General features: G+C 36.4%; 2 protein-coding genes across 2 annotated transcripts; one reads left to right on the plus strand and one right to left on the minus strand.

Annotated features, from left to right (window-relative positions):
* Positions 1-776: 776 nt before the first annotated feature.
* LOC132607630 (uncharacterized) lies at positions 777-1,781 on the minus strand. Its single transcript, XM_060321723.1, has one exon. The coding sequence runs from the start codon at positions 1,779-1,781 to the stop codon at positions 777-779; it is 1,005 nt and encodes a 334-aa protein (XP_060177706.1).
* A 15,843-nt stretch (positions 1,782-17,624) lies between these two features.
* LOC132607631 (disease resistance protein BAK6-like) lies at positions 17,625-18,569 on the plus strand. The gene is made up of 3 exons (XM_060321724.1): positions 17,625-17,823; positions 18,133-18,265; positions 18,563-18,569. Exons 1-3 carry the CDS (start codon positions 17,625-17,627, stop codon positions 18,567-18,569), a joined length of 339 nt encoding a protein of 112 aa, XP_060177707.1.
* The last annotated feature ends 161 nt before the right edge of the window (positions 18,570-18,730 follow it).

Here is an 18,730-nt window from a genome sequence, read left to right on the forward strand (position 1 = left end):
CAACAATGTCACTATTCACCTTTCATGACCCATTTCCTACATTCTTCTTCAATCCAAGCATTTTAACTTATCAACACTTTAATCATCATGAGAAAGTTATGAAACTTACCTTAGATAGTGATTGAACAATTCTTGAGTGGAGTTCCCCTTCTAGCACCAAAACCCTACCTCACCTTCCTTAGGATTTTCTTGAAGAAGATAAATCTTACTTGAGTTTCAAACACTTTGATTCCTGAATTTGATGTTGTTAATCTTGGTTTCCTTTGATTTTCTTGTGGATGAGATGTTAGAGAGAGTTCTAGAGGGTTTTAGGACTAAAATGGTGGAAAAAAATGAGTTAGAAACGAAATTGGGTTTATATATAATTGTCCAGAAGATTCTGGACTGGCACAACATGCGACACTATGTGCGAGTCGCATGTCGAACATGCGAGTCGCATGTTGTGTCGCAGGTCATGCCAGAACGTGATGAACTATCTTCCGTAAAATGGCCATAACTTTTGATCCCGATGTGCTGTAAGGACCCACCACCTATGGGTGGAAATATATTTCAATTATCTACAACTTTTATACTGTGGTGTTTTTCCCAAATTCCGACTTAAAAATGGAGTTTTGGTCCCTACAAACCAGATCCTCCGAAAGTGTTTCCTTAACTCGCCCTTTTTGGATGGCTTGTGCCCATATTTGGCTTGTGGGTACTTCTTGAAACTCACTTGGATCCTAATTACCAACATAAGGGGCATTATAATTCTTCTCCTAAATATCTTTAAGACATCGCTAGTTCGATACTCGAAATTGTCCTTCGCCAGTCGATCCACTGTGCGTGAACGAAATTTTCCGGGGTGTAACAGGGAAAAACCAAGATGGGGCAGTGGCCCCTTGGTTCTGCGACGCAGCGGGCTGGTTGGCCTGGGCGTTGTTCTGGCTGCCCCCGTCGCTGCTCTGCCCATTCCCTGCGCCACCACGGTTGCTGTTGCGGGTGCCGCCGCTGCGACCGCGGTTGTTCTTCTTTCCACGATTGTGAGAATTTCCTCGATTATTAAAGGTATTTTCAGAATTGTTGGGCTGCCCATTACCAGAGAAATTATGAGGATTAATATTGTGGGAAACGAGAGCAGCATTTGACCCTGAGTCGTGAATGGCGTCCTCGCCATGGCTGTCTTCCTCAAGTTCGAGCATCGACCGGACAACGTCAAAAGATGGGAGAGGAGTACGGTGTTGCACCGTTGTTCGAAAAGTTTTATATTCTTCCGATAACCCACGCAGAAGACGGAGCACAAGTCGTTCGTTGGAAACTTTGTGGCCGACGTTAGCGAGATTGTCTGCAAGAAATTTTAGCCTGGTGCAGTATGCTTTCACATTCGGAAAATCCACCAATTTGGTGTTTGTGAATTTTGCATCAAGAGCAAGAGCCCTAGCTGATTTGTTGTCCTGAAAGAGATGAACAAGGCGATTCCAAGCCTCGACTGCGGTGTCCTCTTGATGAATGATCGTGTTGAGAAGATCATTAGATATCGTACCATATATCCATTGCCGAACGATGTCATCTAGCCGTTCCCATAGAGCCTTTGTAGCAAGTTGCTCGGCTGCAGTTGCCGGGGGTGGTACAATGGGGGAGGCAGGAGGTAATATGTGGTCGATCACCAAGTTTGCTCGACAATAGAGCTTGAAGAGGGTAGCCCAGTTATTGTATTGGCTTCCTTCATAGTCAAGAACAATAGGAATGCATGATTTGATATTGGTGATTGTAGTCGCAGGATGTAACTTGGACGCGTCAGCCATGGAGAAGAGAAGGAGGAAGGGCCGAAGAGGAGAGAAACGAAAGGAGGGTGGGTGGCGGCTAGGATGCTAGGGTTTTTGGAGAGACCTAGTCTGATACCATGTAAGAGAATATTTGCCGTGATTATTCTCATTCCTTCAATAGGTTAATATACAACATTTACAACATAATTGTAGGCTACAAATTAGGAACTAATTTGACTAATTTAATTCTAACATATGCTATCCTAAAATAGAAGATTACAAAATATATTTAACTAAATATTTACATAATCTAACAATTAATTATCTTGACAATTACTAACTGGTTGATTCATCAGCTACAGATTACAATGTCATAAATAAAACATTCTGCAAAGCCCACACACAGAGGACTGATGTTATTGAGCTCTAACAAAACAAAAAATGGAAAAGCTGAGAGATTTCAAATCTGTTTTAGCACAAAAAAATTTCTATTTCTTACCACATTAAGGTTTATTTCCATTAGTAATAAAGAAAATCCTATCCTCCTTAGAGACACAAGTGTCTATTTCAGTTCACTCTCCATCCCCCGTGCCCCACCAAAGAAAAATAAAGACAGAGACCTGGCCATAATACAACTTGTGGTACTCAAAATTTTTAAAATGCCATGAGTGGCATTTGTAGAGGAGACTTTGACTATTAAGCGTGCAAATACGCACTTGCTAAAATGTTCGGCCACAGTGCTATAAGATGTGATGTAAAACCTATCTCTACCAAACTTCCAATTTTAATAATTTTAACTTTATTTTTCTATCAAATCTGTGTAAGAACTTTTTTGGTTTCCCACTTGGCGGCCATATCCATTTTGGGTCCCGATTAATTCGGATTCACGCTGAGAAATCTCACTTTAGGGGTAACGCTCACTACTAACAACAACTTCATTCCAATGACTCAAACCCGAAAAACTCTGATTAAGGATGGAGTAATATTTACCACTCCACCATAACCTTTACTGATTGTGAAAGGACTTTGTTCGTTAGTTAGGTGGGGAAAGAAATCATGTTACTTAGTGGTAAAGTCACAGCACTTCTTGATAAGATAAAAGTCTATAACGTATGACAGGAAATCGTGTTAAAAAATCATGTTTCATTTTTTAATTAATTTCAACGACATTGGATCAACATAATATTTTGCATAATGCCATGCATTTAACAACCAGATAAATTGATACAATTAGCTAAAAGACACTCCAGAAGTTGACTGACTTTCACTAATACAACTTGTAGTACCCAAAATTGACACTCTTAACCAAATAACACTCCAATCACTGACAATGAATTTGATGTCATTAAATAAATCTTCTAAGATCATTGCTTTGTGTTGATTTGGTATTAATGATTAAGATTGAGATGTTGATTTGATATTGATGATTAAGATTCATAGCTTAATTTTAGGAATATACTGTATTGATGTAATTGATTAGGAATTGATTGTGCAATATTATCTTTCCTTATTTAGTCTTAGAACTCATGTATAAGTACCCATTCTTATGGGTTGTATAATCATTCAGAAATACAAGAAGTCTTTTCTTTTTGCTAAAAATCTTCATTGTATCAGAGTCATTGCGGCCTTTTTGAGGTGATATTTCTCCCTCGCAGCACTAGGGTTCCGTGTTTTATCAAAGAGGTCGAGTTTTTCTCTCTTTGTGGCTGTCCGCACAAAAAACTCCTCCCGTTCATTTCGTTTCTGGATTTTTTTTCTCTGTTGGGGTCGCTGGAACATTCTGAGCCTGTCCCTATTAGTTTTTATTTTTTTCGATCATCGGAATTAGGATTTCGGCGTGGCAGCCAACTTTCCGACGATTTTTTTCTGGAATTGTTTTTCCATATCTCGGCTCGTAGGCCTATTCTGATCCTTCCCATCCAGGTTCTAAAGTTGACCTTTTCAGATTCTAATGTTAAAATTATGGGTGACACAAAAATGGTAGATAATATGGGTGACACTACTTCTAGAGAGACTTTGTCTCAGGATGAAGTTCAACATTTTCGCCGTCTTCTGAACAAACTTGACTCTACTAGTATTGCTAGCCCCAATTATGGGCAGTCAGGTATTGCTTTTAATGCTCAGCTTAATTGTTGGATTATTGATTCTGGTGTGAATAGACACATGACAGGTTGTTATACCCCATTTTAATTGGGTTAAATTAAGGTACAACATATTGGTGATTCCTAAATGAATTAATTAATTTAAGGAGTCGCCACCTAATTATTTTAGAGGTGAATTAGGACACCTATAAATCATGTAACATTAACTCCGTTTAAAATCTACTAATTTAAGATTCTAGATAAGGTTTCAATTAATCTAAAGGGAAGGTGTTAAGCACCCTTTAAGATCTGCATTAAAACGGTTAACCGACCGGACTCAAGATAAGTTAAAATAAGGCTAAATGAATGTGAAAATTTACTTAAAACATGTGTAGCTACCTTAAGCGATTGAGAAGAATGTGACTGTTGATTAAAGACTCTAAACCGCATGGCAAAACGACTTTGAAGCTTTCAAGATTAACGGAAAAATAATAAGTTTAATACTTGACTTTGAAACACGGTTTACAACATTTGAAATGTAAGTCATTTGGTTCTGTCAATACAGCCAAATAGTCCAGAAAATGCCTTTTAGCCAATTCGAAAATATTTGTTTTGCTTCTACTAAAGGTTTTGCTATTTAAAACTCTTAACTCGAGGCAAAGTACGACGTAACTAAATGAGATTTCCCGATGCCCGTATGTTAGTCCTAGGCTTGGTTCAAACACATAACCACAGTTAGGAAATTAAAGACCAATGCTAGTCACAAACAAGCTATCAGTTTATAAGAACAATAATTTAACCCCATCCCAACACTTTTGGTATTACTCTGTTGTCCTTGTACAAACAAGAACGGGAACTCAAACGGTACGGTTCGACAAAGAATGAGACGCCCATCCCTTGAGGTTTGTAGTGGTGAGTCTTAATTAAGACTCCATTTTAGCTCCCATGTGTACGTGTAAAGAGACAAAGAAAAAGGAAAAAGAAATTAGAGAAATAATTTAATTCTCAAACATAAGAAAATATTGAACTACGGCCATTTTGAACCAATATGAATTCTTCACTACAACATATGTATATAAATAGCGTGTACAGATGGGAGAGGAAACAAACATTAAGGCCATTTAAACACCTAAGTGACACATACTACTCTTGAAGATTTTCACGCATAAATATGATTTTTAAAACGTGGGAAAAATAATTTGAAAGACTTGATTTCTAATAACATTTGCATCTACCAAGTACACATCATCTCTAAACCATAATGTCTACAATGACAAATTTTAAAACACGTTTTATAGTAAACTTTAAGCACAGGATCATATTTTATGTTTAAATAAAGTCGGGGGTCAACAAAGAAGCATCACAAATGTACATTAAACTTCATTTAGCATTTTAACTGGACATTCAAAACGTACAGGATATAACAAAGTTATACTAGCGATATTTTACATAGATATAGGCTGGATATTATTAGAATAATGCTTCTTAACAATACACCTCAAATAGAGGAACTAAGAATTAAAATAAAGATCAAGGCAAGACCTCATTTAGATAAATACATCAAAATAAATTCCTAATACCATGACATCTAAAAAAACTGACAGAAACACTCAGGAATTTCGTAGCTCACATATACATATTCAACTAAAAGATATATATAAACTCAACATGGTGCTAATAAAAGAGAAATACAAGGCTGAATCTATCGGATTTTAACACCTAAGATCCGGATTAGTAAACACGATTTTGATAACATCTACCGACATAAAAGTGCTCAAGTGGTGACTTCTTCACAAAATTATGACGAACTTGATTCATACTTCTCACTTTAGCAAACAGAAACTTCATTTAACCAAACTAACTGCTAATCACATTTTTAGATACTTGTTTCATAACATTTTGTTTATCTACAAATGACAGCCATTGCATTATTAAACAACACAGCAATTCCAAATAAAAGAGAAATAAAAAATAAAAATAAAAAAGGGCCAGATTTACCTTCCACGTGGGCAGTGACTGGGGCTTTGAGGTCCAAAATCCACTACTCCTCCACTTAACAAATAAGAAAAAAAGTTGACGGACAAAGGGTTTGAAGGATTTTTATGGCTACCCACAACTTTTTTTTTCTCCCCTTTTTGCTGGGGTATTAGAGGAGTATTTATAGGCAAACATTAGATTTTTAGAATCTGAAATTTTAACACCGCAAAGAGGTCACGGGCTTGAGATTTTGGCTCCAAAAGAGCCATTTGAAAAAAAAGACCAATCTCTAAAAAAATGCATGTTTCTTCAAAAGTTGTTTTTGGCTTTTAGTTTGACCAAAGCTTGTAACAGAGATGAGAGGAAGAATTTCACAAAAATGGAGCTGCAAACTCTAGTCTAAGGGCGAGAGATTTGATTTTGTTCAAAAGGGGAAAGGGATGAGGGGTGGCTTTGGAAAGGATGAAAAGTTTTAAAACCTTCATTTTGTTTCTAGCTTTTGTTTGGCTGAAGGGAGAAGGGATTTTTAATAGGGCTTTCAGTTTTGGGCCTTATCAAGGCTATTTGGGCTCAATTTTAATGGACTTGCTGATGGGTTGGGTTGTTTAAATTGATGCAAGACTTGAGTTTTAAATGAATGATCTCTTCACCTTTAATTAGTTTATTTGGTCTTCTTTGTCTTAATAATATGGACTAAGATTTAACACTTTCAAACATATATACTTGTTTTTTTTAAAAAGCAACTAATTATAATAATAAAATCTAATACTTGAATATTTGAACAATATTAATTTGTTATGTAAATTTGTCAGATAAACTAGATAAAATAATATGTCCAAATTATTAATGACCAAGAAGCGTAAAATAAATTAATTGGAGGAAAAGTGGGACAAAATTGGTGTCAACACAGGCTCTTCTAAAGGCCTTCAAAATTACTCTCCTAGACCCAAAGGGGATTATGTCAGAATAGCCAATGGCTCTCTAACCCCTGTCTCTGGAACAGGTTCAGTCGTTTGTACTCCTGATATTACCTTATCATCCATTCTCCATGTGCCTGATTTTCCTATTAACCTATTATCTGTTAGCGCTATCACCAAATAACTAAACTATAGTGTAAGATTTTTTCCTGATTATTGTGTTTTTCAAGACCTTTATACAAGGAAGAAGATTGGTAGTGGTAGATTACATGATGGCTTATATTTGATCGATGGAACTCGAGACTCTAGACAGGCCTTTTTTGTAGGAAATAAGGATGTCAACCAAGAAATAATACAGTGGCATAGATGGTTGGGGCACCCATCTTTTTTTGCTTTAAAAAGGTTATACCCTAGTTTATTTTCTAGAACTGAGTTCGAATCTTTATCTTGTGATGCATGTGAATATGTCAAGCACACTAAAAACTCTTATCCTCTAAGTTACAATAAAAGCACAATTCCCTTTTTGACTATTCATTCTGATGTCTGGGGTCCTACGTAAATACTTTCTTTGTCTGGTAGTCGATGGTTTGTTACTTTTATCGATTGTTGCACTAGAATGACATGGTTATATCTATTAAAAGCCAAAAGTGAAGTTTTCTCCTGTTTTTAGTCATTTCATAAGATGATTTGTACTCAATTTTAGGCTAAGATAAAGATATTTCGAACTGGCAATGGCACAGAATACATGGATAAAACTTTTGGAGCTTACTTGGAGTCTTTGGGATAATCCATCAAACTAATTATCCTTATACTAGTGCACAAAATGGGGTTACTGAAAGAAAAAATAGGCATTTGTTAGAAGTAACAAGATCCCTTTTGTTTACAATGAATCTGCCGAAGCCTTACTTAGGGGATGCCATTCTAGTAGCTGCCTACCTCATCAATAGAATTCCACTTAAAACTCTTAATTTTCAGAGTCCTTTAGAAGCTTTAAAGGGTAAAAATGACTATACTGTTCCTCCAAAGATATTTGGGTGTGTTTGCTTTGTTCATGTTAGGAACCTTGGGAAACTTGAACCTAGAGCACTTAAATGTGTCTTTATTGGGTATTCTCCAACACAGAAAGGGTACAAATGTTATCACTCTCTTTCTAGGAGATTTGTTTGTCAGTATGGATGTTACCTTTCGGGAATCTGAGCCCTATTTCAGTATTACACCATCACCTCTTCAAGGGGAGAATTATAAGGAAGAAGAGATGGTTTTTCCTAGTTCCATTGTTGAAATTACTCACACAAGGGAAAGTGAAATTGAGAAAGAGTTCAGAGGGAGACTGTTGAAACTACTGCCACAAGGGAAAGTGAAATTGGAGAAAGAATTCAGGGGGAGACTGTTAGGCGTTTGGATAGGCCTGATTTGATAACTTACTCAAGGAGAAATAGAGCAGAAGAAGCCATCATACAACCTACCGAAACTGAACCTTCTTCTTCTGGTGAGTTATCTATACATCCTAATGAGTTAGATTTGCCTATTGCTCATAGGAAAGGAGTCAGATCTTGCACTAAACACCCTTTATCTAGCTTTGTTTCCTATAATTCTTTGTCGCCCTCCTATAGAGCCTTTGCCTTGTCTATTTCTTCTGTGTCTATTTCCCAGAATTGGAGGGAAGCTTTTACAGATTCTAAATGGAAGCAGGCTATGATGGAAGAAATAAAGTCCTTATCAAAGAATGAGACTTGCGAACTTGCAGCTTCACCACCAGACAAGAAGTTGGTTGGTTGCAAGTAGGTCTTCACTGTAAAACATAAAGCTGATGGTTACATTGAAAGGTTCAAAGCAAGATTGGTGGCTAAAGGATTCACTCAGACTTATGGAGTGGATTATCAAGATACATTTGCTCCTTTGCAAAAATGAACACTATTAGAATTCTTCTGTCTTGTGCAACTAATCTTGACTGGGACTTACTAAAGTTTGATGTGAAAATGCATTTTTTCATGGAGACTTAGAAGAAGAAGTGTACATAGAGATTCCTCCTAGTTTTGGTATTGAACAAAGTCAAGGAAAGGTATGCAGACTGAAGAAAGCCTTGTACGAATTGAAGCAATCTCCTAGAGCTTGGTTTGACATATTCTATAAAGCAATGATCTTCTTTGGTTACCAACAAAGCAATGCGGATCACACCCTCGTTATAAGACATCAAAGGGGTAAACTCACACTTCTCATAGTTTATGTTGATGACATAATAATGACAGGAGATGACAAAGAGGAGATGACCCAATTGAAGAAGTTGTTGGCATAGGAATTTGAGATCAAGGATTTAGGAAAATTGCAGTACTTCTTGGGAATTGAAGTTGCTAGATCAGAAACAGGAATCTTTATTTCTCAAAGAAAGTATATTTTTGATCTCTTGAAAGAAATAGGTATGACAGGTTGCAAACCAGCAGAATCACCCATTAAAAGCAATCATAAACTACAAAGCGAAGTTGGAAAGTTAGTTGTGTCATACGCTATTTTAACCGGGGTCAAAATAGTTTACAACATCCGGGTAATTCCGGGGTTATTTAAAGTTAAGGAGTCGCCACCTAATTATTTACGGTGAATTAGGGCACCTAAAGTTTATTAAAGTAGTTATCTAAAGTTGATTTTATTTTAAAGTCTACGAAACCAAATGATTCTAGGTACGGGTTCAACTGATTTAAAGGGAAGGTATTAGACATCCTTTAAATTCCATTAATAATGGTTAACCGACCAGACTTATGTTAATTAATTAAGGCTATAAAGAATACAAATATAACATTTTAAATGTTTGGGAAAATAGTTTGTAAATGTTGCTAAAGTTATAAATATAAATATAATAATGCTATTTGAAATAGGACTTTAGGAAAAAGGGTAATAATTTTCCTAAAAGACTTTAGCTGTAAATAAACTAAAGAAAGTGTGAGATGATACAATGTTTTATAAATATTTGGAGAAAATAAGTTATCTCGACTAACAAATTAAAAGAATCATTATAAGATTAATATCGATAAAGTTTCAAAATTTTACGGTATTAAAACATGACGAAATCGTCGAAAATCGGAGAAAGGATTTTAATGTATGAAAAGAATAATCCAAGTCTTCATGATTTTAAAATATTTGAAATCGACATGATTTGTTTTGAAGGTATGGTTATTACTTAGTCCTTGGCATCCTATTGGGAAATCATTTCGTGTAGCCAAAAAATGTTGCAGATATTAACATTTAAATTCATTCTAAGTTTTTAAACGACCCTACTTAGTCTTCCAAAAACTAGAATTCCTACAAACCCTGCCAAGATCCGTCTAAGTCAAGGAAAACAAAATTAAGATAAAGTATTAGTCGTATAATACAAATCAAACACACACAATAAGTAAAAGAGCAAATATAACTAAATGGGATTAATCCATTTAAGCACGGCTGCAAAATTTTCTTTCGCCACGTGGGATTTGGCCCAAGAATCTCTTTATAAAGTGCGGGTTAGGGCTGACTCGAGAAGAGGATTTCGTTGGGCTTTGGCCCAACATCGAATGCGGAAGATGTCGAGTCCCGAATTGGGAGTCCATTTTTTCTCCGATGTGTACATGTAAAAAAAAAAGATCAAGAGGATTAGAGTCGTACGTAACTGCTAAATAAGGCAAAAACATATATAATGTTAAACTTCCAAATACACATGTTGATAGTAGGCATAAAGAAAGTCGCAGCAAATCTTGAAAATTAGTCGGACGCCAAATTTTATGTTAAAGTTAAAATCTGTAAGATCCCAATAGCATTTTGCTTTGTAAAAGACTTAGCGTGTTGCCAGCAAAACTTGGACTCAGTTATTAAAGATAGGCAGTCAACAAATCAAACATAAAGATAAATGTAGTGCTACATTTCAGGTACTAAAAGTTCACACTATTCGTATATATGCTTCACCAGAGTTACACCGATCAACGTTTTAACTACTCTTCTTAATTAATATTCCAAGTTGCAAAATATTTTCTTTTGTATGCTTTTCGGTGAAATGATATTTCATTGGCATGACAGTTAGCTATGAGAATAATGGTTTGTTTCTCTGAACATTTTGTGGTGCTAAGATTCGGAACTGAAAGGGCATACTTTACAACCTTTTTGGACTCAGAAAAGAAAATCTTTGAAAGAAAGAATACTACTAATTTCATTAACTTTCAGCACTTTTGATCAAGGAAAATTAGTAGAACTTTCAGCATTTCTAAAACCTTAAAGAAACCCAGTCCAAAGTTAATTATCTCAAATAACAATCAGAATTCCAACCTTAACGTAAACAATCCCAACACGGGAGTTAAACAAAGGTTTACAATTTACGAAAAAGAAAGTTGATTCAAAGCTACTAGAAAAGTATTTTGGGAGTTATATCTTAACCAGTCTACTGTGAGATTGGAAAGTTGGATGGTCAGCCTAAGTTTTCCCTTTAGCCTTTGATAAACTTGTTCAGGCACAGGTGAAAATGGTCAGATTATAAGTAGCGCAAAACCAAATCTATAGACAGAGATCTAGAGAAGCAGATTCAACCAAGTTATTAATTCAATTGAGGTAAATGTGTTGCTTCTTCATCTAGAACATCTACATGTAGCATCTGCTTTTTGCCTATCAAATATTGGTCTCAAACATATGAAACTTTTCATTGCTTCGGAAAACCCCATCTTTGCTTAGGAGAAGTTTTAAAGAAAATCTCACAAAATTTTCACAAAACAGATATGAAAATGGGGAAGGCCATAAAAAAAAATTGTTATACCAAACACATTTTATCCCACCTAAAGGAAAAGGAACCTATAACATGCTTTGTACACTATGCGGACATAACATAATTCTTTAAACTACGAACACTAAACAAGTAGTACAAACTACTCATGACCTCTAGCAGTTCATCAAACGCAGATTCTTCAGTCGACTTACCAATTCCAACTATAGCATATTAAACACAGTAAGCAATTAAACGAACATAAATATCAGTTTTAATTCACCACCAAACTGCTTGAACATATTATTTTTTTTTAAAAAAAAACAAGATGGACAATGATACATACACGAGTTCATGAAATCTATTCGTATCGCCTTTCACCCTTACACATAAACTAGGCTCAAGATTGAATTAGGCCATTTATCAATTGTAGAAGCCATACGAAATAACCAATGCGAAACATGTTTTTTTTTTTTTTTGAATCACAAATGGTAACAACGCGATATTAAAACATGACTTTCTATGCTAACAGAATTCTAACAAAACGATGAATCGAAATAGTGTCAGATTTTACTTGTTCGTGGTGCAGTGAACTAGGACGTCGAGGCCTCGAATCTACCCTCCCGTTATGAACGGATTCGAAACTTGAGTAAAAAAATTAACTGTCTCTTTTGAAGTTAAAGTTTTGCTGAGCAGCGACGAAAGTTAATCGAATCGTCGGAAATTTATCTTTCATCAGAAATTCATATTTCAACAGAAGCGTTTTTCTGATTTGAAGAGTTCAAGACCAGATGAAAAGAAACTCGTAATTTTGTAACAGAAATAAAAATTTGTATCACCAACAAGTGTTCTCTCTTTCTCCCTTGCGGCTGAAGACATAACGATGTATATATAGGAAAAGGTTAGGGTTCCGATTTGGGCAGGATAATGAAATTGATTCAAAGTTAAATCGAATGGACCGTTCAAAGCAGATGGTCACGTGATTCGATTCGGATATTACCCGAAGTGGTTCGATTTTTCTATTCTTTTTGAATCAGTTGTGTTTGAGAGAAAAAATATGGGAAGGCTCTCCCTTTCAACGACAGACTAAGTACGTAAAGCCAAAGGAGAGGACGATTTTGTGTGGAAATGGGGTAGACATGGATTGCTTTCGCTAAAAGGGGTCTGCGTTTTGCTAAAGTGGGAGAGGGGAGAGAGAAGGGGACGGAGGAGCTGTGCGTATTGCACGAAAAAGAAGGGCACGGATCTGCCATGGTTGAAAGGAAGCATGGCAGTTTGTCAGAAAATGGAAAGAGGAGAAGATGACCATGTGCGGCTAGGGTTGCTGTCTTAGGAGATGATGAATAAGTGAAGGGAATGGGCTGGTCGGGTCGGGTAATGGAGTGGGCTGGATTGGGTAAAAAAGTAATGGGCTGGTCTGTTGAGTAATGAAACGGGTGTGGGAATTGGGATGTCATTAGGACGTGGGCTAGTACCGAATGGAAATGGTAGTGGACTGATTTGGGCTCAAATGTTGGTCAAAAAATATTGATCCTTTCTCCTCTATTTAATTATTTTTGGGCTTTTAACTTAATAACTAGTACAAAATATATTATGTGAAGGCAAATAGTAATTAGTGTATATAAAGTAAAAATCCATTTAACGAGTACGAATCCTAAAATGAAACGATGGCGAACCGTTTAAAATTTGTGATAAAGTAATGAAAGTAACGATGTTAATAGTAATAAAAAATATCAGTGAAAACAAAGTATTTAGATCGTTAATAAATTTAAAAGCCCAAGGAAATAAATTGGAATAAAGGAGGGACAAAATTGGGTGTCAACAAGTTGATACAGAGAGATATCAGAGGCTGGTTGGGAGACTCATTTATCTCTCTCACGCTAGACCAGACATAGCCTATTCAGTTAGCCTGGTGAGTCAGTTTATGCATGATCCCTGGGATCCTCATATGCAAGTTGTCTTTCATATTTTGTGGTATCTGAAGTCTGCTCCAAGAAAAGGTCTACTTTACTCCAGACATGGTCTCCAAATAGAAGCCTTTACAGATGTAGATTGGGCTGGATCTAGGGCTGTGCATATTAACGGTTAAACCAATAACCCGAACCAATTAATGGGTCATTGGGTTAATGGTTCGGGTTAATGGATTACTGGTTCGGGTATCGGGTGGTGCCCTGTGGTTATTGGCTTATTGGGTCGGGTCACGGTTTGGTCATTTTTGTTAACGGGTGAACCGATAACCCGATAACCATTTATTAATTATAATTCTACCGTTCCATATATAAAGTCACTTGACTAAATTTAGGGTTCACTTGATTTCTACTTCATAAACTCAGTCTCTCAAGCGGCGTATCACAACAGAAACCCTTCTCCTCCAACTCGCAAGACGCAAGCCCGACTTGAAAACGTAAACTTACTAAACTATTTTTTACTTCTTCTACATTGCTTTCAATTCTCACTCTTGTTTATGTGTTTTTGTATTTCTCTGTTTTGGGGGTGTTTGTTGGGGTTGGGAAATTAGGGAAATCACTTCCTAGCAGAAAAAGTTCTTCGTTCTTGAATTTTTTTTGTTCGGCATAGTTTTAGGAGATGAAGCGACTTTCAGTTTTGAAGATGGGTTCCTTGTTCTTGAATTTGTTTTGTGTGAAATCTTAACGGTTAAACCGATAACCGAACCGATAACAAACAACAACCGATTAACCGATAACCCATTAACCGATATCTTAACGGTTCTTTAATGGTTTAACATGTCTATAAACCGATAACCGATAAGTTGAACCGATAACTTTGAAACCCGAACCGAACCGACCGATATGCAGCCCTAGCTGGATCTCTAGATAACAGAAGGTCTACATCCAGTTACTGTACACTCGTAGGAGGAAACTTCGTCACTTGGAGAAGCAAGAAACAAAGTGTAGTTGCCAGATCAAGTGCGGAGGCAGAATATAGAGCTATAGCCCAGGGTGTTTATGAACTTTTGTGGTTACAAAAGATACTAGAAGAATTGAGATTGTCGAAAAAAAAGGAAGCTTTCCTTGTATTGTAAAACCGAGGCTGCAAATAGTATAGCTCAAAATCCAGTCTAGCATGACCGAACAAAGCATGTTGAAATTGATTAACACTTCATCAAAGAAACAGTCACGGGTGGTGTCTTGAGTTTGTTCCATGTGTCATCGGAAAAACAACTAGCTGATGTGTTTACCAATGGCTTTAACAAATAGACTTTTCATACACTAGTTTGCAAGTTGGGCATGTGCGACATCTTTGCACCAACTTGAGGGGGAGTGTTGATTTGGTATTAATGATTAAGTTGAGATGTTGATTTTATATTGATGATTAAGATTGATAGCTTAATTTTAGGAATATATTGTATTAATATAACTAAAAAGGGCCAAAATTACCCCTGAACTTTGGGAAATAATTCATCCATACCCTTCGTTATACTTTAGGGCCAATTATACCCTTATCATTATACTATGAGGTCAATTATACCCTTATGTCTAACAGCTACCACGTGGCATCATCCCAGCCCTTCAAAATTATTTTCCCCTCAAATAATTTTTTACCCACTAAAATAACCCAACCTGTCCCGACCCGAATTTTTTTTCTCCAGCCAAAGTGATACGGACCCAGTTCACCCATTTTCTTTGTTTAAGCACCACCCTTTTAAAAAGTCGCACAAGTTAGAAGGGAACTTTTTCGCTACATTTTTTCTGTCTTTTTCAGTTTTTTTTTTTTTCTTTCTCTTTCAATTCCCAACTAACAAGTGAATTAGTTCTGTTCATTCGGTGCTCCCACTGTCTTCCTAGATTACAATTAACAACCATTTCCCCTCATAATGTAGAAAAATGTTTAGAACGAGGACCAACACGCCCTAACTCTAAAACTGCATTATTTCTGACATCCTCACTTTTGTATACCTCCTCAACAATGACATCATCAACAAAGATCTGATCGAATGGTTGGAGTTCCTCTATGTTCTCCACATGCAGGCCACTATCCAAGGTAATATGTAGTTGGGCATCAGACGCCTCAACCTTTTTATTCATTTGTGCCTGCAAGACATGGATATCTGAGCCAAATTGGTCTATCTCTTGTCCGAGCTCAGTTCTACCTTCTATCAGTTGTGTAGCCATGTTTGTAAGACCATCACGGAGAAACCCATAAAATTTCATTTGTTGAGCTTGTTCTGTTAGCCAAGATAGGCTCACTATCTCTGCTTCTTCAAAGCTATCTACTTGTGGGAACTCGCTCTCTTCTTCTGTTTGAGGTTCGACTTGAGTATTGGCTAAGCCTATAACTTGTAGATCCTTACAAGTTTCGGCCGCGACCTGCATCTCTGTGAGTTTGGCACGAATCCTCTCTATGGCTTTCCACATTTCTGCGTTTTGCTGTCTCATTAATGCATCATGCTCCATCATTTGCTCCCCTATTTGCTTCATCATATCGCTAACCCGAGCAAGACTTTCCGCATCCTCCACTTCGTTACTCTTTTCGACATCACAAATAACAGGAGATTCATAATAGGGGCTCGAAGATGGGGAGTAAGAGTTAGGACAGCCATTCGAATGACCGTCTTGACCACCACATATATTACAGATATTCCACTCAAAAGATTGGGAAGGTGCACACAACCCATTCCCGGAAATATTTTGACAGTGTTGCCATAAGTGAGGTCCTCCACAAATCAGACAAGGATCACCAAAATAGGAACAACCAATATTCGACCAATTTTTACTCCAAGATGCCATGTCAAGCAAGCTAACCAAATTATTAAATTAAAAATAAAATAAATAAATAATAAATAAATAAAAACTTGAATAGAAATTCAAAAATCCAAATTAGAAAAACAGTAATACTGCTAAGTCCCCGGCAACGGCGCCAAAAACTTGTTGCTCCCAAACGCACACGCAAGTATACCTGGTCGTACAAGTAATATAGACCGTTAAGTTCATATATCGATCCCACAGAGACTTAGATTCTACTGTTAAGCTAATTCAAATTCTAATGAAACTATTCAAGAAAGTGAAAATTAAGATGTTTGTTGTGCTAAAACTAAAACTGAAAAGTAAACAATTTGTGATGGGTGTTTTTGTGACAGGGAATATCTTGACAAAGATTGTAAGAATTATCAGATGAGAGAAAGATCTAGGGTTATGGCTTTCGACAATCCAGTTAATTTGCGGACAATTCCACCTATTTTATTTCCTAGGTTACTAGTTGACGGGTTAATTATACTTTATGATATTCTCTCAAACTACTCACAAGCCTGTAGATTAACTATAACGCCTATATCTCTATGGTCATCAGAGGTAACAAGAACGCATTTATTTCTCCGTAGGGCTAAAGGGTATATCTCTATCCTCAGTAGCGAAACGATTAAATTGAACAAACTCTATTTATTCTTATTGCGTACGTGAATTCCCTTCCTCAAGTCCAATTCGCGCACCACAGATAGTGTCTAACTATTGGCCAGATAATCAAACAATTAAGATCAAGAATAAATAAGCAACCCAAAATATGGAAAATCAATAGATAATAATTGTCATCAAACCAACTTTCAAGTCATTCGCCACAACCCTAGAATTAAGAAGTTTAGCTACTCATGATTCGATCATAGAAAAAAGAATTCATGAATAATCTAGGGTTGAAAAAGATGAAAAATAAAATAAACCTAGATAGAGAAAATAGAAAGGTGGCTTACAAGTCTTTGAGTAATCCCAGCACCCCATTTTCAGCTAATAAAACGTCTATATACAGTCTAGGGTAAAAACAGAAAATAAGTAAACCTAATCCTAGTCGAATCGGGAAAGCTTGCGCAGAACCCCGCTTTCCTTCCGCGATGCAGAAGGATCGCACAAAGTACTGAGGCCTCCCGCTTTCCTTCCGCGATGCGGAAGGAAAGCCTGATGGTAATGCCTGGGCTAGTTTTGTCCGCTTTCTTCACACGATGCGGAAGGAAAGCGGACCCTTCAGTCGAATTATTTTCCTTTTAGTTCGTCCTTTGTGGTCTTCAACTCGTCACCTCATCTACTCGTCATATGCTCCAAAATCAATCACTTTAAGCACAATTTTCGATCGTTTGTCATCATCGTACCTATACACATGAAATATAACGACATAAGTTCGAATACGATGATTGCATCATGAATTAAGCGATAAAAGTCATAAATGTAGGATGTAAATGACACAAAACATGATATTTGTGCCAAATATCAAAAGTCTTGAGCTTGGAGAGAAATTCTCTCGAAGGAGAGATCCCTCGGGAATTGGTGATCTTCGCTACCTGACATTTTTAGACTTGCAAGATAACCGGCTTACTGGCTCTATACCAACACCAATCTTCAATATTACAACGATGCAAAATATTGGTCTTGCCGGCAACAATCTTGCTGGTATGCTTCCAACAACTATATGCGACCATCTTCCAAACTTGGAAGGGCTTTACCTCTCTCAAGAAACTCTCTAGATGGAGTTATTCCACCAAATCTTGAGAAATGCAGAAAGCTTCAAGTCTTGTCATTGTCGCTCAATGAGTTTATTGGAACCAAGAGAACTAGCTAACTTAACAGCTCTTACAAGATTAAATATTGTAACTCTACTTTTGGAAGATAGTATGATAATTCCTTAAAAGAAAAATTAAACCTGTCTTCCTTTTTTCTCTTCCGCCAAACTGGTAACTCATATATTTCCCCAATTGACAGGAGAAGTACTAGTGGAGTTAGGTAATCTTAAGAACCTACAGGTGCTGATATTACCCCAGAATGAGTTTACTGGTTTGGTCCCTGCAAGCATTTTCAATACGTCAGCACTGAAGGTCCTAGCACAAGCTTTGAGGTACTCTACCTTCAGATTTAGGTCACGGAATGCCCAACCTAGAAGAACTTTATTGTGCATCAACCAATCTAAGTGGTTGTTGACATCTAATTTTTGACCTCGCATAATTTATTTTAATTGTTCAAAGTACTTAAATATTAAATGGGGTAATATATTTTATTTTTAGAAAATTAGGATGATTTTATAAACTATGCAGATAATATTTTACCTTTATTGTTTGGTAAAATAATTTCTATAATAAGTCATTTGGAAATTACTTTACAGCAATTAATGATGCATTTTACTAATATCAACCAGGAAATAGTGTAAAATAACTATTTATTTAATTTTTCAAATTATCAGAAATTAATCAACAAATATTTATCCTATTTTTGAAGGAAATTGATTAATTGAAATGAATAATATTTTCCCCCAAAATTTCAATTTCTGCACACTCCATTTTATATGGACAATTTTCGAATTAAT

Source organism: Lycium barbarum, chromosome 8 (assembly GCF_019175385.1).
Source record: "Lycium barbarum isolate Lr01 chromosome 8, ASM1917538v2, whole genome shotgun sequence".
Lineage (NCBI taxonomy): Eukaryota > Viridiplantae > Streptophyta > Magnoliopsida > Solanales > Solanaceae > Lycium > Lycium barbarum.

Coding starts and splice junctions, on each gene's coding strand:
- LOC132607630 (XM_060321723.1), bottom strand. CDS start 1,781: ATGGCTGACGCGTCCAAGTTACATCCTGCGACTACAATCACCAATATC.
- LOC132607631 (XM_060321724.1), top strand. CDS start 17,625: ATGATATTTGTGCCAAATATCAAAAGTCTTGAGCTTGGAGAGAAATTC. Junction 17,824..18,132: donor TGCCGGCAACAATCTTGCTG/GTATGCTTCCAA, acceptor CCCAATTGACAG/GAGAAGTACTAGTGGAGTTA.